This window comes from Rutilus rutilus (genome assembly GCF_951802725.1).
Source record: "Rutilus rutilus genome assembly, chromosome: 9".
NCBI lineage: Eukaryota > Metazoa > Chordata > Actinopteri > Cypriniformes > Leuciscidae > Rutilus > Rutilus rutilus.
Window position 1 is genome coordinate 19,450,136 of NC_140223.1, and position 25,012 is coordinate 19,475,147.

The 25,012-nt window shown below is 37.6% G+C and overlaps 4 protein-coding genes across 8 annotated transcripts; 1 reads left to right on the plus strand and 3 right to left on the minus strand.

Annotated features, from left to right (window-relative positions):
* Nucleotides 1-967: 967 nt before the first annotated feature.
* bbc3 (BCL2 binding component 3) lies at nt 968-11,649 on the minus strand. The gene is made up of 4 exons (XM_084418411.1): nt 11,390-11,649; nt 9,883-10,141; nt 6,957-7,138; nt 968-3,526 (listed from the first exon to the last, which is right to left on the minus strand). The coding sequence occupies exons 2-4, from the start codon at nt 10,127-10,129 to the stop codon at nt 3,425-3,427; spliced, it is 531 nt and encodes a 176-aa protein (XP_084274537.1). The 5' UTR covers nt 10,130-10,141; nt 11,390-11,649; the 3' UTR covers nt 968-3,424.
* A 7,289-nt stretch (nt 11,650-18,938) lies between these two features.
* On the minus strand, nt 18,939-20,972 carry rad1 (RAD1 homolog (S. pombe)). Of its 5 annotated transcripts, none has more exons than XM_084420065.1 (7): nt 20,871-20,972; nt 20,754-20,796; nt 20,432-20,645; nt 20,241-20,349; nt 19,905-20,163; nt 19,474-19,572; nt 18,939-19,283 (listed from the first exon to the last, which is right to left on the minus strand). In XM_084420065.1, the coding sequence occupies exons 3-7, from the start codon at nt 20,624-20,626 to the stop codon at nt 19,106-19,108; spliced, it is 840 nt and encodes a 279-aa protein (XP_084276191.1). In that variant the 5' UTR covers nt 20,627-20,645; nt 20,754-20,796; nt 20,871-20,972; the 3' UTR covers nt 18,939-19,105. The 5 variants fall into 5 exon arrangements, with proteins under 5 accessions (XP_084276191.1, XP_084276192.1, XP_084276190.1 ...); XM_084420066.1 differs by having other exon boundaries at nt 20,754-20,791; nt 20,871-20,940; XM_084420064.1 differs by lacking the exon at nt 20,754-20,796 and having other exon boundaries at nt 20,841-20,960.
* A 271-nt stretch (nt 20,973-21,243) lies between these two features.
* ift20 (intraflagellar transport 20 homolog (Chlamydomonas)) lies at nt 21,244-23,687 on the plus strand. The gene is made up of 5 exons (XM_084419392.1): nt 21,244-21,309; nt 21,763-21,933; nt 22,068-22,153; nt 22,756-22,859; nt 22,951-23,687. The coding sequence occupies exons 2-5, from the start codon at nt 21,807-21,809 to the stop codon at nt 23,030-23,032; spliced, it is 399 nt and encodes a 132-aa protein (XP_084275518.1). The 5' UTR covers nt 21,244-21,309; nt 21,763-21,806; the 3' UTR covers nt 23,033-23,687.
* tmem97 (transmembrane protein 97) lies at nt 23,414-24,780 on the minus strand. Its single transcript, XM_084419391.1, has 3 exons — nt 24,579-24,780; nt 24,305-24,449; nt 23,414-24,158 (listed from the first exon to the last, which is right to left on the minus strand). Exons 1-3 carry the CDS (start codon nt 24,690-24,692, stop codon nt 23,884-23,886), a joined length of 534 nt encoding a protein of 177 aa, XP_084275517.1. The 5' UTR covers nt 24,693-24,780; the 3' UTR covers nt 23,414-23,883.
* Nucleotides 24,781-25,012: the final 232 nt, after the last annotated feature.

Consider the following 25,012-nt stretch of genomic DNA (forward strand, 5'->3'; position numbering starts at 1 on the left):
AAACAGTACTTTCTTTTTCTTGGAAATGTCATTAAGAGTACAAGTATTCATTTTAAATGGTGCTCAAGTACACTTTCACAAAGATAATGAAGTGTACAGTAATGAAGTCCAATTCCTTAAGTACTTCACATCGCTGCCAGTGCCAGTAGTGAGAAATGAAACAGCAGCCGCAGCTGTTAAGAGACCCTGAATGATTAAGATCCACTGCTCTTTCTCTAGCTGAGGAGAGGGCAGGATTAATACGGACACTGCGTTAAGCTCATCGTTTTAATTAAGCAACCTTCCTCTTACCACGAAGGAGCCCAAGGCGAGACGATTTTACTTCAGAACAGATGTGATGCTCCCAGCTATAAATGCATAACCATGTGACAGGATAAAGAACAGTCTCAAATGATCAACAACCCTTTTAGGAACACTGGTGAAGCCTGAATGAGCCTGCATGGGAAATGTTCTGGGCACACGCAAATCAGAGGATCCCAATCTATCACGTATTGTTCAGATAAGACTCGTGGTTTTCTCAACACGAGTAGTCAAACAGTCCTACACCAAACATGCATAGGAAAAGGTTTGTTCTGTTCATTTAATGCAGGCAGATGATCCCTTAATAAAAAAAGAGACCGAGAAGGAGCCGAGACCCCCCTGTTGAATATTATACTAAACTTAAGTAGCATTTTAGCCTATAAAAATATGCATATTGTAGGCTACCACATGTATTTGTATTTGTTTTGATTTGATGGTTGCAATGCAAAGTTAAATTAATATTGTGTTTAATAAAACTGTAAAAAAAAATCTTGTAGGCTATATATATTTTTGCAAAAATATTCGAATATAATTGAATTGGCTTTACTGACAAGACTTTTGAACAGCCATTATGGCTAGTTTTTGAAAATTGGTGTATTTAATGTGTCAAATCCTTTTAAAATGAGTTTGAGGATGTCCGTAAAAAACAACAACATCAAAACACTTTCGCAATTCTTGTATTTATTGAAAATGGTAAGGGAAAAACAATACAAAATCAATGTAAAAATGTACATCAAAAATTCCAAATGACAAAAGTACAAAGTTAGAAAAATGAGTCTGACGTGTTTAGTGTAAATCTGACAGTACAAATAAGGCCTTTCTGCATCAGAGAACACTTGTATTGATGAGAAGTCACAAAGGTGGCCACAGGAAGGAGGAGACCACACAACTGTTTCACAGGAAGTCATGAGACAGGCAGCCACAGGAAAGGAATCTCTGATCCACAATATGCCATGAAAACTCTGTACCGGCATTACAAAGCCAATGCAAACAGAAAAGGAGTGGTTAAAGGAGTTTTCCCACCGACTGGCCACAGTTTTTCAAAAGTGGTTTCTGAGGGAAGTGCTTGCAACCATAACAGTGTTATTATCTGTATAATGCCCAGACAGAACTGGATCTGACAACGTTGATTCATAAGCCATATTAGGACGGTAATTGTTTATCGTGTGGACGTCTAAATAAAAAAATAAAAAATTAGCATGGCACCTCAGTGATAAAACTATTTATTCACGTTCTTCTATGATCATACGAACGAGGGAACGCTCGCTCACGTGGTCAGTCGCATGGTTGTATGCTGTAAATAAAATGTCGTATGCATGAAATAATATAGTTACAATGGTTTTCTGTCTTATTCTTGTTATTTCAAGCATATGACATTTTATTTACAGCAGACACTATGCGACTCACCATGTGAGCTGCGCGTTCCCGGTTCGGATCACAGAAGAAGAACGCGCTCATCCGTAGCGAATAAATTGCCATCCGAGTTTATCACTGAGGTCAGGTGCCATGCAAATGTATTGTTACGGACGTCCACGAGAAACAATTACAGTCCGAATAGGGCTAATTACAGTCCGAATAGGGCTTATTACAATCCGAATAGGGCTTAAGTCATCAAAAAAAAAAAAAAATCTTTAAGACTGGTTATAACTTTTTTGTACATAAAAACGTAGATTGCAATATGGCATAATGCCTGCCCCTGGACTAGCTGCTAGTAGGTGAACATAGGCCTAATGTCTATGTTTATGCAACTGGCCCCTGGATGCTGAAAATAGCTTATGTCCCATTGAGAAACAATTACCGCCCGAAGACTGCTAGAGAACCAACTTTTCAAGTATGATTGAAGTTTGGCTCAGTTTAGTTCTTTTTGTAGACAAATAAGTTACAGCAGAAAATACAAATGGATTTTTCTCACAACCTTCAGAGATATTTGGTCCATAGAACACAACATTAATGAATATCTCCATGCTTATTTTATCCACTTGAAAAATGAATATAAATCATCAACAAAAAAAACAAAAAAAGTACAAATGATGGACATACAAAATAAATTAGCTTGTGTTTCTCAAATATTTATTTGAGAATTATCTGCGAAAAGTACATTTCATGGGGATTTTCAATATTTTTTTTTTTTTTTTTACAGGACTCCAGATAGCCTATTTAAATCTAAACAAAATGCAAGTAGAAATCCACTGGATTTTAGAACAACTGCTTCCAGTGTTGGTCCAAAAAAATGTTTCCAGAACAAAACAAATCTCAAACCGAAAAAAGGAACTTAATGTTAAGTACTTTAAGGTCATTTCATCAAAATATACAAAACACATAAGAAACAAAACTCCCTGTTTATTCTATCCTGTCCTTTTTTTTCCTCACAAAATATGTACATGTTTAATCCATACAAATATTAACACTGCTCTCCAGCCATTTTGATAACTAGTGGTCTGGCTTTCCCACAAGGCTTCCAGCCTCACTCCCGTACCTCCATTGGAGGTGACCAATCTTTGAATTAAGTGGCAAATTTGTGTCCCGAAGTGTAGATTCAGGTAGGGGGCAACAGGGTCGGTTTACCCGCACACCATCTGCTGATTGTCCCTGATGGCTTTAGTAAAAAAAGGGTGTTAGCAAGGCACGATCCAACTGTGCTCCATTAATATAGTATGTGAGCATTCCATTATCTTAATAATTATCGCCCGTTTTCCATTAATGGTGTGCGGTTGCGTGCCCTGCGCCACTGGTGACTGATAGTGCAGCGCAGTTATTGCTCCTGTAAGGCGGCTGAGAGGAAAACCCATGACACATAAACTACCTCTGGCCCCGAGGCGCTGTGCAGATCTAATCACTCTGTTTGCTTGAGAGCGACCCGGGCTTACTGTAACTTCGCAGCATTGCAGTTAGTTGCAAAGGAGTATGCAAACGCGCCGAGAGCCACGCACTCCTACTGACATCTATACCGGGACACACGCTTCAGTCACTATGCTACATGAGAATCCATGAAAAAAAGATGTACAAAACAAACAAACACAGATTAAGAACCAAACGTGACATCTGATCCTGCAGAAAAGTCCCAGAGTTTTTAAGTGGTCGGCAGGAGAGCGCCTGCACTCTTCCTGTGACGTAACCCGTCTGTTTATCTGAACCCGTCCTGGTAGAAAGCATTGATGGTGTCGGCGATGAATGCGACGAGCCCGCGGTACAGGCCCCTCCAGTTCTGCCAGCGTGGGTCAGCATTCTGAAACAAAGATGAGAGGAGAATGAGCTCATCATGTGTTTTATGCAATACAAAAAGTGAAAGGGAACATAAGAATAACTAAAAACTTGTTTTTGTACATTGCAAAGCACTCAGGGACTGTAAAACGAAACAGTCGACCTACTTAGATTTCAGATATTGCTCTAATCATCTGCCTACTTTTGTGAAAAAGAAGTACACTTGTGGAAATAATGTACTTTAAAAGAATATACCTAAATGGGAACTTTCGGACCAAATGCAATGATCGGACGGACATTTTTTGGTCCTAAGACTTCCACAGAAGATATATGTACATTTTTTAATATTTAGACGACTTCTATGATTCATTTCTATCAGGATGCGAAGAGACTTTCAACCAGTATAACAAAAACTTTTTCATGAAAAACATTGCCCACCCTCGCTTTATATGTAATTTCATAACTATTTCTATAGTCTTTGAAATATGGTTAAAGTGTACTGCCAAATGTACTGACAAGCATTTATATCAAACTAAAATATACTTCAATGTAATTTCTATTGAAACATTTAAAATATTTAGCAACTTTAATTGTTATAGTGAATAAAACACTACGGTTAAAATTATACTCATGTACTTTACATGTGGTTTTAAGTGTACCTCTTTAAAGCATGAAGAGAGATTATTAAAATGTACTTTAAAGTAAAACTTATTAAGACGTGCAATGAAGTCATGAAAGTGTACTCTCTTTTAATACACTTAAGTGGTCATTTATATCATTAATATTATATTATCTGCAAATACAGCTTTTTTAACAATATACTTGAGGTTTGAAGTACACTACAAAGTGCACATTCAATACTATTAAGAACTTCTTTTAAATACTATTAAATAAATAAAAAATTGTCACAATGGTATGAAGCAAAAGACTCGATCTGAGGTCTGCGTCTTAGTTCCTTCCCCGTTTGGAAACTGAATTTCGAAACTTTTGCTTTGTGTAATTATTAGCTTTTTCCACCTCTTCTATCCTACAGCGGCCGTGAGGCAATTGCTTCAACTTTTTGTGACGTTGATGTGTTTGAGTGGGAGTGAGTGTCAAGGTTTATATTAGCACAGATGTGTACGTGTGTAAGCACAGACACAAGGTGGGGTGAGGCAGTCTCAGACAGACAATGTCTGCACAGAGGAGTCAGGAGAGGCAGCACATTACTCCTCAACAGCTGCTATGAGTCATCCGCTAAAAATAACTCTTCATGGGGGGGGATCAAGTGAAAGAGGGAAAACAAGAGAGTGACAGTGGGAGAATGAGCTAAACGCAGAGAAAGGTGCAAGATGGGACATATGGACACAATATTGAGGCGGTCAGGGTTACTATGCATATTTACTATGCAAGTTTTTGTTACTACAGCATAAACTATTATGCTAACGAACATGTTTATTTAAAAGCTTAAATATTGACTTATTAAGTTAAAACAACATTTTTAAATTAAGTTAACACTGCTTCAAATAATAACACAAGTAAACAGTACTAAAGAACAAATATATATATTAAGGAGCTGTGTGGTTTTCTTGTCAATATTGTTGCTTAGATTATTTTAATGACATCATAGACAACAGCATGTCTTTCGGGCTTCATTTACGCTGCACAGATTCAATATTTTGGAACACATTCAATCTTTTTGCCATCTGTTACTTAGACAAATTAAAAGCTGACAATGACTAATATTATGTAAGATTTTAAGAACTAATATACTACATGAAATTACTATATATAAACATTATATTATAAAATTGTAAAGATTTTTATTTATTTCCATGATTAATATACTATATAAAATATTGCATTAGAAAATATATATATATTTAATATAATTAAATAGTTTAGTATATTTTCATAATATAATAAAAACATTTATTAACAAATTATATTTCCTATAGAAATTTCATTTTTAAAGACTATTTCCATGATTAACATACTATATAAAATATATATTTAATATAATTAAATAGTTTAATATATTTCCATAATGTAATATATATTTTTAAATTATATAAATAATATATTAAATAATTTATATTAAATAAATACAAATATTAACAAATTATATTTACTATAGAAATTAAGTTTTTTAATATTTTATTAATTTCCATGATTTCATGAAAATTTTAATGAGGAACCTTGGAAGGTATAAAAATGGGAATTTGGAATGCAAGAGTCTAACCAGGGCCGTAACCACTATTGACATTGAGTGGGACAAGTCCCACCACCAGTAATTAGAAGTGTCCAAATTGTCCCCCACCCCATGCAAACTACTTAAAAATATGCATTTATGATTCATGTAATTCCTAACTGAGTGTGACGAGACAAGACACGTTTTACGTTTTCGACATATTAGGCATACAAATAAAAGTACATGAGTTCAAATTTTAATTCAAAGTAATTCAAATATTATTTGCAAAGAACATTTTTAATTACACCTAGAACTTCCTTCACTGTTCTATTTCTTTATGCTTTATAAACAAAAATGTGTCCCCCCCAATGTTCAAGACGGTTACAGCCTTGAGTCTAAGAGAAAGTGTCTGGACAACTGAAGGGACTAAAGAGGACAGAAGTGGGCGGGAGGAGGATCTATGGTCCGGCGGTCTCACATGTTACGGTGAAAGAGAACGGTGTTGTGAGCATGCATACGGCACAATCACACTGAGCTTTTGTTGCACTGCTCCGTTTAGGGAAGTCCCTGTCATGTCATTCTTCTGCCGGCCACAGTAAACAGAGCCTTCATCCAGTAAAAACACACTGGTATCAGAGTTCAGCGAGGCCACACGACAGGTCGCAGACTTTCTGCACATGACCATGTCGGCAGCTGCCTCAACGAGACATACTTGTTTTATAGCATCGCGTGTGTCGGTGCAGGTGTGTTAGCATGTACGGGAATCTGGGGACGAGTGACTCTTACTGAAAAAACAAAACAATTGACTCTTACTAAAAATGAGGAAAGTGGCGCACACACTTAAACATAGGTAAATCAGAGAGCGCAGAGGCAAAGCAGTGACGTCATGTGTGTTTGTCTGAGGAAAGGAGGGGGAGGTGGGTTCGGTTGGGGGGGTTGGCCTCTGTTTATTCCTGCTCGCTTCACAGACTAGCTCCTCACGCGATACAACAGGGATCCAGAGCGGGGAGAGGGAGAGAGGGAGAGAGGGAGAGAGGGAGGGAAGGTTATTAAGTTCAGCCACAACTGGAAACTCGACTCCAGTCACAACATTCACTACAGGATTGTGAATATCATATTGATCCATTTACAAGAAGACCCACTGGAGGCTACATTTGTGCACGCCCTGCCACACTCGCTCATATTAACAAGCAGACAATGCCCTGTACGCGCCTGTTTACTTTATCGCACTTGATGACGCTTTGGCGTATTTAAACTGTTGCAACTAGACAAACGTGATCCTTACCCTCTGAAGAAAAACAGCGTTCATCTCATCTCCGATGGTCCTCAGCTGTATGGCCACCCTCTCGACCGCCTGATCCTCCAGCCTGGGGTCGTCCTCGGCGGCAGAGCTGCTGGACGTCGAGTCTTCTGAGGAGCTCTGGTTGTCTGCTAGCAGATCAGGCAGGGGAAGTTCCTGTTCTGTACCTAAATAAAAACAATAAGAGTACAAATATTATATTGATTGCACAGATATATATTCGTTCAAGTAAAAATATTTCTTTATTTATAAATGTTTAATTGATAAATATCATTACATTTTTGGGGAGGCACACAACATGACCTGACCTTGTCTTAAATAAAAAACATGTGAAAAATAAGTTATTTTAAGAGACTCGTTGACATTATTGACAGTCATAAAAGTCTGAAGGTGTCCTCTCTGTATGATTATCGTATCACGATCTGCATGTTTCTGTGTGTTGGCACATGATTATAGACATAATTTCTTTTTCTTTTTATTAAAAATTATATTTGAAATTCTTTTAATGAGATTTTTCTTCACATCACCCTAACATTTTTGACTATTAAAAAGCATTACAATTATCAATTAATTAATAGAAGTTTAATAAAAAATCTATGGAGGTCCGCGGACCCTCCTGATGTCGAAATGTTTGTTACCTGGACAGTGCGCGGAGCGGACGGCTGAAGTATACTTTGGGCTTTATTTGAGTTCCTCAACTAAATGCAACACTGCTGGTTGTTTAAGATTACTGTTTGTATGCAATTGTATGCAACTGATCCACTGATAATCGTCATTTGTTGTCATACGATCTGGTAGTACTGTCAAACTAGTACCTAAGTTACTACTACTTGGAGTAAAATTGTGCCACTGGCACAATGTTAACAGTGTTCTCATAACAAAACTGAGATATATGGGACTGTTCCACTGTCTGCCACTATTTAACAGGCAGACATGTAAAGGAGTGGATAATCTAACCAAATTTAGATTCAACAGAGCTTACAATAGCAGTGAGATTTCATATGCATTGGTGAGCCAAATACTCTATTTGTTTAAGTAACTTTTGTTAGCAGGTGATGTCATATGTTGAACCACAATGTTTGTTTTGTTAGGTCATGTTATGTTCTATTTAACTTTCACATTGTGTTACGGTTGCATCAATATTAATCTGATTAAATATATGACAACTCATCCTCTTTTATTGATTGAATGGAAACTTCAAATCCTTATGGTTTAGGTGACAGCAGGAAAGCAATAATATGTATCACCTCTGAATAAGTACTGCTATTTTAACAAGGCATAACATCCCGCCGCTTCTTAAAAGTCACCATGAAATCAAAATGGGCAATTCATATTTTTTTAATTAATGTGCCCTCATAATCTTTAAACAAAATCAAGTACCGCCATACATTTTTTTCCTTATTCAAGACACCATTTCACTCGGATACATGTCACAATAAGGACAAAACACACTTTAGAATCCCAGTCATACCCATGGTTGCAAAGGGGCTGAAACTTTCCAAAAGTTTCAGAAAATTCCCCCAAAATCCTGAACATTTTAAAACAAACTCTGGAAACTTTGCAACCCTACTGCTTTTGGTTTAGACAGCTCAAACATGCATTTTAGTCTGGGACTAAACATGGAGGAGAAGAGATTGTTGAATAAAGTCTTTATTTCTGTTTTGTTTTCTGCACAAAAAGTATTCTCATCGCTTCATAACATTAATGTTGAACCACTGTAGTCACACAGACTATTTTAAGGGTCGTTACAACCTTATCTTGAAAGTGGTAATAATGTTGCAGTCTATGGGGGGGTCAGAAAGCTCTCGGATTTCATCAAAAATATCTTCATTTGTGTTCCGAAGATGAACGAAGGGCTCACGGGTTTGAAACGACATGAGGGCGAGTAATTAATGACAGAAATTTCATTTTTGGGTGAACTAACCCTTTAAGTCATGTCTGTGAAATTGGGTAATTCATAATTACTTCGATTGGCTTTGAAATAGTGTACTTTTACAGTGTACTGACGAATGCACTGACAAGCACTTAGAATTGTATTCATTATACAATGTGAATGAACTTTAATGTAATGTTTTGACTAAATATATATCTAAAAAAAGACTAAAATCAATTGTGTGAAACGCTACAAGTGAATTTAGGCACTGCAGCATTATAATGTACAGTATGAAAAATAGATTTTCATTTTGAAATTTACTAAAGGTCACATTTAACAGTGTTATTAAATTACTGGTGTTTTTAAAGATTAACTTTAAGTAAGCATATGATAAATCTTTTTCTCGCTTAGCGCACTGAGAAAATGCCTCCGCGGAGGGGATTAGTGCTGCAGCCATGAGAATCCGCTGATCCTCGGCGCAGGTGACTTGAGAAAGCGGGAGTGCTGGGTTCTGGCTTGTTGCCAGGGTAACTGCAAGCCGGTGCAGCCTGAGCTGAAATCCAGCCATTGGTGGACAGGAATGAGGGGTGGGCTGGGATAGGGTGGACAGTTGGAGGACAGGGAGGGACCAGGGACAGGCTATCAGCCAGTGAGGAAAGCCTTTAAGGAGGAGTGTCAGCAGAAGTGTCAGATAAGGTTAAATGATAGCTAAAGTTCTTTGAAAAATATGAGGAATAGAGAGCGGAAGGAGTGAGAGAAACCACAACATTGAGACGATGCGTGATTCTCTGTGACAGGCCGCCATTGTGGACTGAGCAGCACTTGACAGGAAGCCAACAGCAAAGAACATGTCTAAACATGTCTGAGCTCTCTCACTGGGGAGGGGAGGGCACGTCCTGCTGCATTTTAACCCTTGGAGTCAAAGCCATTGATTTCGTCTTCTGAATCTCATTTAAATATATTATGCTAATGATTTCCACCATGCACATCACATAAACATCTTTTCACAAGCATGATCTCTATGTTGTAACGCCTTACCTGTAATATCCCTGAGTAGACAGTCCTGCTGCAGGACACTGTCTGAGCTGAAGGCATCTTGTGTTGGGACGTGGGGTAGTGGTGCGGAGACAGTGCTGGTCTGTGTGGCAATGGTTCGGTGCCGGTGGAAGGGCTGAATGATGCTGCCGTTGGGCCAGGCATCCTGACGCAGCACCTCCATCCTGCAGCTGTTCGGTGCTCCGGGGTTGCAATCATCCACCCTGCTGTCCATCTCTGGTCGGGCCATACCCGTTACAGCCTTGACATGAGGAGAGCAGAAAAATGTTATAGAAAACATCTGACCTGTTTGAACGTCACCTGGTTTGTTTAAAAATGCAGCTGGACAAAAATGACATCATCATATATAATCGCAGGCAAATTTTAAGGGGAACACTTTCAAAATGATTATATAGACCAACATTTTTTTTTTTTTTTCTCATGTAGACTTTATGGAATTAATAATAATAAGAAGAAAATGTAAGAAAATCAACAAAAAAAGTATTGTCTGACCTAGCAACCTATATTTTGAGCGTCCACAAGATGGCAGAAACTTGCAGCCTCGTGCTCACGAATGTGTTTGTAAACAAATCCGTGCACGCGATGTCACACACAGCTTCTCGCGCGCTTTAACACAATCTTGCGCTATAGCGAGTCTCTCTGACACTCAGTGCATTTAAAAAGCTTAATTCCACTGGAATACATATTACATTTTCCTAATTACGACACTGGCTATGATTTTATCAATTTTTCTCAATTGGCAACAAGGGCTTATGCTGTGAACGTGGAAATTATGAAGCGTCGGAAAAGTGGCACCTACAAACGCACAGCCGGTGACTTGTTGAGTGATGCAAGGTTAAAGATTTGAAGAGGTGGAAGTTTTTGGAAACTGGCAGTTCTTTGATATACAGCATAGTTTAAATGCTTGTTCTATTATACAAATAGCCGGTTAATATATGTAAGTAGGCTACTAGAACATTAGCTAAATCACTTCTTCCAACATAAGCAGATAGGCTAGTTCTGTTTTGCAACATGGTAAGTTAGCAGGTTTTTAGCTGGTCTAAGACGGTCCAAGCTGTTTATTTGTTGGTTGACCTGCTACCAGTTCCAAAAAACAGCTTGACTGACCACCTGGTAGCTGGTCTAGCAGCTTGCACCTGAACAAACGAGCAGACCAGCTAGAAACCAACTGTATTTTCCAAAACACAGTTTCCATCTTAAACTGGAATCTTTTAAGTAGGGGATAGGACAACATCAAACCCCATTTTTACACAAAATGTAAAGAAAATGGCAAATATCTACCTGATCTAACATGATAAAATAAAATCGAATGATTTTTATTACCTAATGCAGTCTGGTTGATTCTGTCATTTAAATAATTATGTTTGTGCATAATTAATGAGCAGCAATATGCCACATCTACTGGCTGCCAAATAGGTAATTTTCACCGATCACTGCAAAAAACAAAGAGATGCATGTTCAACAAAAGTAAAAACACATTTACGCTTACCTTCAAAAATGTGTTGCAAGTAAGTAGATGTTTTTCCAGGGTTGTTATGCTCTGACACCAGATATGTGTCGTGCTTCAAAAAGACTTCGTGAAATGTCCGTTCATGTTATTCCACAAACTGCAGGAAAGAAAAAGTGTGTCAATTCATGGGATTCGTCATTGGCCGTGTGCTCGTGAGGTTGTAAACTGTATGGTTATGATGATGACAGCGAGTTGCTTTCACTCCCGCGAAGTGCTCGCTTTAGGCCACACCCTCTTCTGAGAGACTCATAACAAGTCCTGACATGCTCATCATCAGGGGCGTGGCGAGAGACAGTGTAAACACACACACACACACACGAGCAGTCGAGACAGCACAGGAACAAGCAGCCCTTACACGCCCATTGTTGTTTGTTTATTGGCAATAGGAGTAGCGTGCCTGTAGTATGTACTGAGTGTGCTGTACAAGATCTTGTCGATGATTGTCATTCTCACAGTTGACAACGCACTTAGAATTGTTGTTTTGCATAGAATATTGCATAGAGCAAAATACAATAAAGTGACATCATATAGTAAAATATAGAACATAGAACAGTGCACTAAATGTGCTTTTAGAAAAAGCAACAAGTTAAGTTCAGTGTGAGTTCACACCTATACTGCCTGAAAAAATATATTAAATATGCATAATTGTCATTTTTCATTTGCATTTAAAGGATCCACACTTTAAAAGCTATGATTACATTTGACGCTATACTAGATAGCCTAAAATAGTTATATAGCCTACATATCTATGCTCGTGATTCTACGCGACTGGTATTCTTATCCCATTATGACATAAGCCTATTCAACATGGCTGACTTGCCACTAACGTAGCCTACACTAATGTGACAAATTGCTAAATAGGCTATTAAACATGCATTTTTATTTGTTATTTTTTGTTTAAACCTGTTAGTTCGAAATTTCGCGTGCAGTAGCCTAGACAGTAAATATGTTGTTTTTGTTTATTTTGCAACATTGAGGAAAAAGAAGTGAAACCTCTAAATACATGAAATATGAAAAAATATAAATGAAATCTTTTAAATGTTTTGTCATATTCTTTTTTTGTCATATAGCCTATCAGTAATATCAGATTTCATGTAGGCTACTCAGATTTTACGTTAAAATGTCCTATATGCAGTGAATATGCACAAAAATATTGCAGTTTGCTAAGCAGCATTTTTTTCCCTCAATAACATTGTTTAGTTTCTCAGAATTATTATTAATATCATTATTGCTATTATAATAATTATTATCATATCATTTAAAATATATTTTTATTGTTTCCTCCTTTGCGATTTAATACGTCATGCATAAGATGGCTAATATGCTAATTTAATCGTTCAACATTCACTAATAAAACATAAAAACTACGAAATTCGTTAGTCTTTTGCTCTTTTGCTAATCATCGATGCACAGCGCTGATAACGTGAGCTAATATGCTAATTGAATACGGAATCCCCCCGTTTCTTTCATCCCCTTTGACCTTTGTACAGCAGCTTCCGACTGCATCTATTGTTTAAATGCAGATGTCCTGCGCATGATGGGGAGCTTAACTTCATATATGGATGGGGAGCTCCTGTCCCACAGACAGCAGATGAAGGAAGCGCTGTGTGGAGGGGAATCCCCATTCAGGTACATGTCTGGGCATACAGCCCCACGCAGACTGCTCTAGGACGGCAATGCCTTTATTATCAGTCGCCTCAGTGTTAAATGCATAGCCTAGTTCGTGGTGTTGACATGAAATTCAGTATTTCATGAAAGCTGATACTGTTTATTGTGATAGTTATAATGAATAGGCCTATAGATAAATATAAAACAAGTAGTCTTGTAAAAAAAAAAAAAAAAAAAAAAAAAAAGGGTCTATAGTATACTATATACAAAATTTGTATAAAAACAGACTACTGCAATATTTAAAAAATATTATTTTAAATGTATTTATATTCATTTTATTTCATTATTGGTACAGTGGTATATGCATGGTACAGTGTTTTACTTGTGGTTTTTACCCTGAGGTTAGGCCACATACAGTCCTCTATGACGTAAACATGAACAATTGATTCAAAGCTCAATGGTCAAACAGGTAACATGTTTATTTCCATCTCATGTGTGGTGACACTTCAGCACAATGACACAAAAGACAGTCTCTTTACTGTAAATAAATAACTTTTCCCTTCGCTCCAATGTCCACATGACAGCTGAGAACAATAAGTTTACCAAAGTTCACTACCTGACAGAGAAGAGATCATGTGTATGGTTCTTCTGTGACTGCGCAACGGCTACATACGTTACCAAAACACAACGTCCACGTGGGTGTGAGCGTGAAAACACGAGACAAGAGCGAGGCTCGAATTTACTGTGTCCTGGTGACATCATCCTTTACTTTACCCCCTCCTTCCTTCACACTCCACCGTATCTGATAAACCTGTCTCGGGCACTGCTCGTCTACCTCCCATCCCACATTTTTACATATTAGTTTTCATTGTTGTCACCTTAATTGCCTGATAAACAGTCCCTATTGGTGGTGCAGGGCCGCAGCTGCCACCCTTCAAGGTAATGGGAGGGTGGTGAGTGAGTGACAGACCCGAGATCTGCAGGTTTAGAAGGCTAACAAACAACCAGTCTATGCTTGCATTTAGCCGCCATGTGTAAAGTGGTTATCGACTGTAGTCACGCTGTTATTCTGCTCACCAAGTTCCATGATTGTGGCAGAGAGGTCAATTTGCATGTCACGTATGACATCAAAGGGAAAAAGAGAAGGGAAAATATGCATGCTTCCTGATTCTCATTCAGTCATGATTGAAAATTACTCGTAATTGATTACATGATATGAGTGTCATAAGGATCCAAATCACCTACACTGAAAGCAGCAATCATTACATATCAAGCAAAGATGATCACGTAAGTTTATTGTTTGTTTTTTCATAAATCTTCTCAATAAAGAAACAGAAGTGAGAACACATCTTTGAAACCCAGTTTCAGTCACATTTGTGAGTGTTTACATAGGATTGTAAAAAAAAGGAACTAACAGAAAACAACATGTTTTGTGTACCACTATGGGCATGTTTCTCTGCAACCACATTAAACTGTTACCATTAGTGCTGCACGATTCCTCCGATTATAGCGTGTCTACTTCAAGATTAATTAGAGAAACTTACAAGATCATGATTCACTGTGTGTTAGAATTATTCATATTCCCCATTAGACCGTGCCATATTTAATTGGGCTCTTTATATGCTAATTATTACACTACAAAAAATATAATATAACGCATCTATCTTCTATCTATCTATAGGCCTATATATATATATGTGTGTGTGTGTTTGTGTGTATACATATATAAATAGCCTATATATATTGTACGGATACAAATTGATTAATCGCATCTAACATAAAACCTTTTGTATATATTATTATATTTAAATATATTATATAGGCCTATGTGTGTGTGCATGTGCATATGTGTGTGTATACAGTAAATGCACACACAGACATATACTATATATAAATACAATAATATATATATATACACATATATTATGCAAACAAAAACGTTTATGTTAGATGCGATTAATTTATTTGACAGCACTAATATACATATATATGTTAATACACAAATTATATATATATATATGTTAAAAATACAATATATATGTATATAGCATGTGTGTATCAGCACTACATAAATAATGACACATTTTAATACTGTTAATGAAACTTGAAAATTATTTTAGACACACAACTTATGACTACACATGACTACAATTATATCATCCGTTAGTACATCCGCCAATTTGTACAAAACAATTTGTATATATATATATATATATGCTTAACATTGCAATATCAGCTCTTTAAACCACTCACAGGTGTCATGTTCATCCTTTTCTCCTTAATGAAAGGTAGTGTAAGACAAAAAGCTCATTGTCCTATAGTGATGGTCAATTGCACTGGATGGGAAAGGCTATAGTGATGTCAGAGCTGCTGAAGGCATTACCTCATCTCCATCATCAAGGATCATTTCACACATGGTTGCAAGCTGAGGCAGAAGGAGAGCAGTATTAATGGGTTTGGGGGTGGATTGTAGAGGGCTGTTAAGGCCAGCTGTTGCAAACATGACCCCGTGTGACACCCACAGTCCCCAAACAATGGCTTGATAATGTTGGTTATTTTTAACACAAAGTGAAGGAATGTTATACTCAAATCATGTTTATGCACTGCGGAGTTTCCCATTTCAGGGTTCCTTTCAGCTGACTAGGCAGGAGTCGGCGCTGCGCTTTTGTTGGCTTATCAATTTCATGGTCAGTTGTTTTGTGGAAAGTCAGACATTACATATTAGATGTTGATCAAATTGAGCTTTTATCCACTATTGGAGTATAATTAGTTTCAAGTTGACCCTAAAAAGTGTTTAAAACCGTTAAGCCTCATTAACAGTATTGAAGGTTACGTAGTGCATACATTTCTTCTTCTAATTTATAGTGTAGCAACAGACAATATGATGACTCACTGTCCCTAGTGACGCCGTGCTGAAAGCCGTGCACCTTCTCTTCACCTCCCATGGGCTCTCTTGTTGATAATTGTTGGAGTGTCACAACAATTAGGTCATTGCCGAGTTTGTGTTTGCAAAACCCAGAACCTGACACCACTTGATTCACTGGTAGGTCAAGACATCAAACAACGGGTCAGCGCTCGATTGTTTATCTGAGGAATGGGTAGAAGATCCCCATCTTCATCATCGAGCAAGCTTGTGTTTGAAGAGCCTGACATCACCTGCTGTGAGTGATGTAGATCTAGCAGGATCAAGTTGCTCACCCTTATCAAATGATACTCTGTCTTGGTGTGTAGACAGTGTTTACTTGGTTACGCTGAATGTTGTTGTTTTCTGTTCGGTCAGTAATGGTTTATGCGCATATAATTGGGTGATTTTGTAAGGGATAATTACAGTATTAAGAGTTTATCGATCAAGTGAAAGGAAATCCCTGAAATATCACAAATACTTTGAGAAGACCTAATATTTTCAGCTATTTGTAAGGTAGTTCAATTAAGTTTTTTTTCAATAACTGATGAATAAATAGCCAGCAGGTGTTGGAGCTAAAGGCCTTGAAAAGACTTTTAGGTTGGCAGATGGAGAAAACCAGAATTGCAATAAATTGTTTTCCATAAGTAGGGATGAATAGCCATAGCCAATAATAAGCCCACAGCTGCTATATATACACCTGTACTCTCAATGTACACTATCATTATAAAGTTTGGGGTCGATAGTATTTTTAAAAGTTTTTGAAAATAGTCTCTTTTGCTCACCACGGCTGCAGACAAACAGTAATACTGTGAAATATGATTACAATTTTAATATATTTTCAAATGTAATTTATCCCTGTGATGGCAAAGCTGAATTTTCAGCATCATTACTCCAGTCTTCAGTGTCACATGATCCTTCAGAAATCATTCTAATAGGCTGATTTGCTCTTCAAGAAACAACAATGGATTTTTTTGACGATTATTTGATGAATAGAAAGTTAGATGAACTTTCTATTCATCAGATGAATAGAAAGCATTTATTTGAAATACAAATATTTAGTAACATTCTAAATATTTTTACTTCTTGCTGAATAAAATTAATTTCTTTAAAAAATAGACAAATTTATACCGTACTGACCCCAAACTTTTGTTCAATAGTGTAGCTCTAAGATGTACAGTTTATCGACAACAAGCAGAATAATACTGACCAGACATTCAGACATTATTAAAAGCAAAATGTCAAACATTGGTCCAACTCTGAAAAACTATGTACAAAAATGTCCCTTTAAATATCTTGCTGTAACAAGTCTATATAAAGACAAATTTGGCATAATCCCTATTGCCTCTCTCTATAAACTGTTAATATAACATTAATATATAACACATATATAACATCAACATAAACCTTTTAGCCACATTTTTCGATACTGATATGGTGATGTTTTAAAGGGATAGTTCACTTTGAAATTAAATTTTGGTATGTTTTAGCTTATCTCAAGGGCATCCGAGATGTAGGTGTCTTTTTTTCCGCAGTAGTTTCAATTTTGATATTTTTAGGTCAAACCGTTCTTGTCTGTCAGTCATATAATGCAGGTCTATGGTCATCACCTCAAAGAGCATGCACAGAGTCCAAATTAAAAACAATTCCCCATCGTCCAAAATAAACAATTCCCCATCGTAAGTACACATTGATGGCCTAAGACACGAAACGAGCGGTTTGTGTGAGAAAACGAACAGTATTTATATCGTTTTTACCTCTTATACACAGCCACGTCCAAGTGATCTGATGTGTACGCAGACTGGTGCATAGATATATACACTAGATGTCGCCTTGTCTACGGCAGTTCATTGGAACCAATGTCTTTAAGACGACATCTAGTGTACATATCTATGCACCAGTCTGCGTACATGTCACACACCAGGATGCGCGCGCGCCCTCAGATCACTTGGACGTGGCTGTGTATAAGAGGTAAAAACTATATAAATACTGTTCGTTTTCTCACACAAACCGCTCGTTTCGTGTCTTAGGCCATCAATGTGTACTTACGATGGGGAATTGTTTAATTTGGACGACGGGGAATTGTTTTAATTTGGACTCTGTGCATGCTCTTTGAGGTGGTGACCATAGACCTGCATTAAATGACTGACAGACAAGAACGGTTTGACCTAAAAATATCAAAATTGAAACTACTGCGGAAAAAAAGACACCTACATCTCGGATGCCCTTGAGGTAAGCTAAAACATACCAAAATTTAATTTCAAAGTGAACTATCCCTTTAAACAAATCTTCTTGATTTTCAGAATGCTATTCATTAAATTAGCCAACAACTCTCTAATTTGCTTAAAAATGACGTAACACACTATTTAATAGCAACTTTGTTTGTTTTTAGCGGGCTTTGCTGCAGCGTCTACACGCAGAGTTGGACATTCATCAGTCAGGGCAGTAACCCGCTGAGATGAGTGTGACAGAAGCTCGCTTGTTTTGCTCCTGTGATGTTCCTCTGCCCGGAAACAGTGTTGCCTCGACAGCTGCGAATGGAGAAGCGATTGGTCGCGAGGCGGCAGTTCAAGCATCGCGCGCGCTGTTCTGGGACTCTCTGTAGGAGTGCGTGCGTCAGCCAGCGTCAACATCAAGCTGCTTTGCTCAACTGCATGTTTGCCTCGCAACGCATTCGTGTAATAAAATGAACACCCATTAAAAATGTAGATGTTCCAGACAACAACTTTCGCTGTTAGTCAGTAATTTAGAGCAAAGTAAACATTAAGAGTAGACTTATGAACCGACTATTGATAAAATACTATCTCTATCATTTTCTCTCTCTCTCTCACACACACACACTTTCAATTAGTATGAGTTAAAAGCTAAATCTAAAACATGCCTCTCTCTCTCTCTCTGTCTCTCTATATATATATACACATATAACCTTAATCCCAACATCAGACTGCTAATATTTGCAGTGACCTAATTAGCATTTCTCTGCCGCCCTCTGCCGATCACACATAGTATTGTCTCAAATTCAATACAAAATCCACAAGTTTTTTATTTTTATTTATAACTATATTAAGCTTCTATTTAAGTATACAACATAAATTATCAGAATAAAGAACCAAGAGGCCAGTGCACACTAAATATCAAACAAAACACAAACAATTATGAAGATGGAGAAAATGAAGCATTTCCAATTACTCTTCTCCCACTTCTTCATCAGGGCAGCAATAGTATTCCACAAAACAAATCTGACCATCATCATTCCTCACAAGATACTGCAGAGAGAGAAAGCCTCGGCTGTCTGTTCTCACCGAGACTTTACAGGACAGAGCCAAGGCCTTTGTAGAAGGTTTCAGCAGGGAGATCTTATACCTTGAAGAATAAACATAAGAGAAAATAAATCTTAGTGACTCAGAAAACTTTATTGTTCTTTTACCACTTACACGTGAATGCCTTGGAAGTTAATTTATAAGCAGCTTGTTTTATGAAGTTCTGAATTTAGCAGATACACAGAGCTCTGATTGATGGGGAATGCAATCTAAAACAGAAACTGTCCTCCTACCTGTTGGTCTGTAATTTAGTACACTGGAACAGCTCCATCATGTCTGAGTCTTTAGGATAATCATAATGGGCATTTCCAGAATTACCGAATGTGGATAATCTAGGGTGAAAAGGAAAATAAAAATGATTATGCACTGACATTTAAGTTTGACTTGACAACACCACACTTTATTTTTCACTCAGAAATAGACCAAATTAATAGATCTCATAATTGGAGATGACATTATATATTATAATTAATAACCTTACATTAGTATTTCCTTGATTCAATTATATACACTGTTGTTCAAACGTTAGGGGTCAGTACAATTTTTTTCTTCAAGACAATATTACTTTTGTACTTAAAGAGACAGTAAAAATGAAATGTTTCTTGAACAGCAACGTTAAAGGTAGTGAAGGCACACTGGTCTGTTGTGTGCACGATTACTGTACCTGAAGTAAGGATGGCTTGGTGACATAGTAATCTGCAGAACTTCACTGGTCATGTCAAGCTCAGAGAAAGCCTCTTTAAGACTGTCGGACTGCAGAATCACCTTGTTGGTTACATTCGTGCTGCAAAAGTCAAAGTCTATGGGCTCCTCAGGCTCCTGTGTATTAATCTTGCACACGGTGACCACACCACCTTCCTCCAGGAATAAAGTCAGCGGATATCCATAGCCATTGTAGCACATTCTCAGGGCAGTGCACACACCTCAATGGTACAATAAAAGATAAATTAGTTAAATACAACTTACAAAAGAAAGACCAGATCACCATTAAGATACACACCTGGGGTTGTGCTCGCCCCAAAGATGGTTAGGCAATCCAGAAGAACAGTTAAGTTAACCTGAAACCCAACTGCATCCTCTTTGATGGTGTATTCTTGAAAGATGTCAGCCTGAGGAAACAGACACACAAATACACTGATCAACTCAACTGCTGACAACTGAACCTGTCAGAAACGGTCCTCCAACACCAACCTGAATGAAAGCATTAGCTTGAAGGCATTTGGAGTCCTCTACAGTGACTTTTAACCCATTCTGCGTTGCATTGAAGATGGCATGGTCTTTGAAAGAGATGGCTTTCAGGATGTTGGACAGATTCCTTGCGTTATCCAAACTGGCTATCAGAATGTACTGGTCAATGTCCGCTTGGGACTGAGTTGACAGAGGCATGTTTCTGCGTTGTCAGCATCTGCAATGACATTTAAAACATCTAACGTTAACTGACTAACTTATATTAGCTGTTTACAAATTATGGTGATACGAAAACAGAGACATTACACTAAATGTGTGCACCTACCTACATATATGATCAAGCTGTCAATCTCTGGGGAAAAACTAACCTTAAACATAAACAGTATATGTTATATATATATATTTAACCTACCGAGTATAGATATGAAATATAAAGATTTACATCTCTTTTTTAGAGTTTGGCGCCCTTAAGTGGCCGCTGCTCAGTCTTCTTCTGGTGTTTTGAGTTGAATTGTTCATTCGATCCCTCGCACGCACCGCAGAGGTCTGATGCGGAACTGCAGGAAGAGTTGATATGCGGACGTTTTCAATATTAGGAGGGGGGGTCTTGGTGTGAAAAGTTAGGCACAAACACATTTGTACTGTAATCTCTCATAATTACAATAAAGACAATATTTATATATATTTATGATATAGACTCATGCTTTATTTCATTTCCAGAAATGCAAGGTGTCAAACATAAATATTTAAAATGCGTTTGTGCACCCCTCTCACTCATCATGAGTTGGACCAGCCGTCGCCTGGCAGCCGAGACAGCCAGACAGATGCGAGGAGGCGGTCGGTCGGTCAGTCCGGCAGAAGTGCCACATAATCAGTTAAAGGTCAGTTACGTTTGAGACATTCCGTGGTTTATTTAACTTTATGTAAGTGTGTAATTCCGTTTAATAATTTGAGCGGCTAACTATTAAAATATATATATATATATATATGTCCAAGCTAAGTCCCCAGCTGGTCTGTGTTTGTTTATCTATCTCAATAGTAACCATACCATAACTTACCAACAACAAAGCGAAACTTGTGAGCAGTAGCATTTCTTCCTGTTTTATGTAATGTAGCGGCAGTGGTAGTTACATGTAACGTTAGTTCAAATTAACCAGCTAACTAGCTAAGCGGTTAGCTAGCTTATTGTGATCTGGTTACAGTGCAGGGAAATCAATATTGTATTCGTTTTTCGCCACTAACGTTACTGGGTTCACATTTGGAACGGAATAAAATGATGCGCGTGCTATTTCTTTTAAAATACTCCTGTTTATGTATTTCTGTGTGATTTCCAGCCATTATCGAGTCACAGGTAACGTTAGGTTTAGGTCCTCTGGTCATGGCTAAAGACCCGTTGGCAGAGGCTGGTCTTCATTTTGATGAACTCAACAAATTGCGAGTACTCGAGCCCGACGTGAGCCAGAAAACCACTGAGCTCAAAGAGGAATGTGAGGACTTTGTTGACAGTGAGTTTTTTTTATTATTTGTTCTTTATCTTATTGAATTTACTTTATCTCTCGTGCTTACTAAACAGTATTTCATTGCTTCTTTTGACAGTACAGATCAATAATTTATGCTTGGCATTTGTTTTTGAAAACAGAGATCGGACAGTTTCAGAAAATTGTAGGTGGACTCATTGAACTTGTGGATGAACTGGCAAAGGAAGCCGAAACTGAAAAAATGAAGGTACATTCTTGCATTTTAAAGGGATACTACACTTTTTTTGGAAATAGGCTCATTTTACAACTCCCCCAGAGTTAAACAGTTGAGTTTTACCGTTTTCGGATCCATTCAGCCGATCTCCGGGTCTGGCAGTACCACTTTTAGCATAGCTTAGCATAGATCATTGAATCGGACAAGACCATTAGCATCTCTCTCAAAAAAATGACCAAAGAGTTTCGATATTTTTCCTATTTAAAACTTGACTCTTCTGTAGTTACATCGTGTACTTTTCTATCAGCCTAGAAAATCGCAACTTTACATTTTCCGTCGGTCTTAGTACACGATGTAACTACAGAAGAGTCAAGTTTTAAATAGGAAAAATATCAAAACTCTTTGGTCATTTTTTTTGAGAGAGATGCTAATGGTCTTGTCCGATTCAATTATCTATGCTAAGCTATGCTAAAAGTGGTCTGGCTGAATGGATTCGAAAACGGTAAAACTCAACTGTTTAACTCTGGGGGAGTTGTAAAATGAGCCTATTTCCAAAAAAGTGGAGTATCCCTTTAAATAACCTGCAGTGCAGATTTGTTATGTTCATTTATATAACTTCAGTGATTATTCTACAGGCCATAGGTGCAAGAAATTTGCTGAAATCGGTTGAAAAGCAACGAGAGGCCCAACAGCAACAGCTTCAGGCTTTGATTGCAGAAAAGAAAATGCAGTTGGAAAGGTAATCAAGTCTTATTAGTAGGCCGCTCAATGATATATTTGTGCTCTGTATTTTTCCACGATATGTGAGACTATAATTGTTTGTTTTGCAGGTACCGAATAGAATATGAAGCTCTTCAGAAAGTCGAAGCAGAGCAGAATGAATTCATTGATCAGTTTATACTGCAGAAATAAGAGTGCTGTGTTTTTTCTCTCTCTGTTGGACAGAAACAAGTGATGCTATGCATCTTGACTCACAATGACTTCCTATAAAGTACTGGGTCCCAAAGTAGGTTAATTGAATTGAGCAGTTTATAGGTGACAACAGACATCAGCCTGTCTGTTTCAGCCTCAACCTCTGACTATTGTGTTAACATTGAGTGCTTTTGCATGGCCAGTTCCAGGGGGCATACTTGTAACCTTTCCAACTATAGTTCATAATCTCAGATACTATTTATATACTATATAAGTTATTTATACTATTTATATGGAAATTAGTTTGTAAATCATTCTTTTTGTACAACAGCAAAATACAGTATTTGCATGTTACTGTAAATAATTCCATCATGAGACATCTTCAGGTAAATTGTTTATTTTCTGTATGATTTTTATTTTAACTGCTGTTTGTGACTTGAACCCGTCCAGTTTTATTTGATCATATCCTCATGGCAATTTTATTGTCTGTTCATGGGACCACACCAAAATATTTTCCATAGAAGTTATGGAAAGCTATTTAATATGAAATGTACTTATTTGTTTACATTAACCGTTATTAGGTGTGTAATCTCAACATTTGACTAACTTCATACAGATCTGAAGAACATTTGAATAAAAATATATTTTGCTTTTACATGTGTGTTGTCATCATCAGTACACAAAACCGTAAATTACCATGGGGTCAAAAATTACATACAATTATCAAATATGCTGGTACATATTCAAATATTGTATCACATTTAACCAGTAATAACTAGCAATAACATTGAAACCCTGGTGGGTTGTAATGAATGCATCCATCTATAACGTGTAGATGGGATGAACTGGCATTATCTTTGTTTCTTGGACTTTGAGGAAGTGTTTCCTTTCGGAGAAGTTGAGTTATATGTTGAGCTGAAGAGCATGGTGAGCAGTATCATGATGGGGATGATGAGGTACGGAGCATAAACTGACACCAGTGTCAGGCGTTCGTTCAAAGTTTGGGGTCCAGGATGTGGCGCCAGAGGAAAGTTATGGAAAAGCACATGGCTTAAAATTGGGACTAGAGTAGTGGCCACATGAACGGAGTAAATGATTGCTGGAGTTCTGATCCATTTGCAGCCACCTATTAAATGGAAAACATCACATCAATTAACAGGAGTAATGTGGCCATAGTGACTGGTATGCATTGACACAAGTGATTCACCACTAGATGTCATTGTTGTGTGATTTAAGACGTCTGATTCCACAAATGATCGAGGTACTACTGACCCTTCAGGAAAGCATATGCTGCAACTGGGAAAAAGGGCAGCTGGACGAGAGCTTCGCAGAATACAAAAGATTTGAACCAGGCAGGCAGGTCCATCATCATTGGATCCTTGAATTCAGCGGCATACCAGTGCAATAAGTTTCTCAGCTGTAACACAAATAATACTATTTATTTCGCGAGTAATAATTACATACAAACCCGCTAAACTTGGGATATTATATGGTTCCGTAAGTGACAAATACAACTGAGTGTGTGCAGCACAAAGTGCAAACTTACCTCAGGTGGATACAGATGTTCGGGAAGTAAAGCCTGAAGATCAACCATGAGAGTAATTGGAATGTGCGACGCAAAGTAAATGAAATATATAATTTCTAAAGCGCGAAGTAACATTTTAATTGTCTAGTGGTTTAACAGTTTTCGACAAGTTCCTTCTCCGTCAGTGGTTTAGCAGCCGTGGACGGCGTCAGTGGTCAATTATAAAGTAGCGTGTTACTCCTCTGTTTCTGATTGGTCCTTTAACTCGGTCACTTCTAATCTTTGTCTTTCCATTGGTCCATCGGCTCGGTTGATTCCTGAAGTGGGCGGATTCTTGATTGACCATTGGCTCATGGAGCGTAACCGTGGAACACACACAATCCTTACAAAAATGACCATAGCAACTAGTTTTATGATAAAATAGATGCTTATTTTATTGTTACTGAAATTAAACT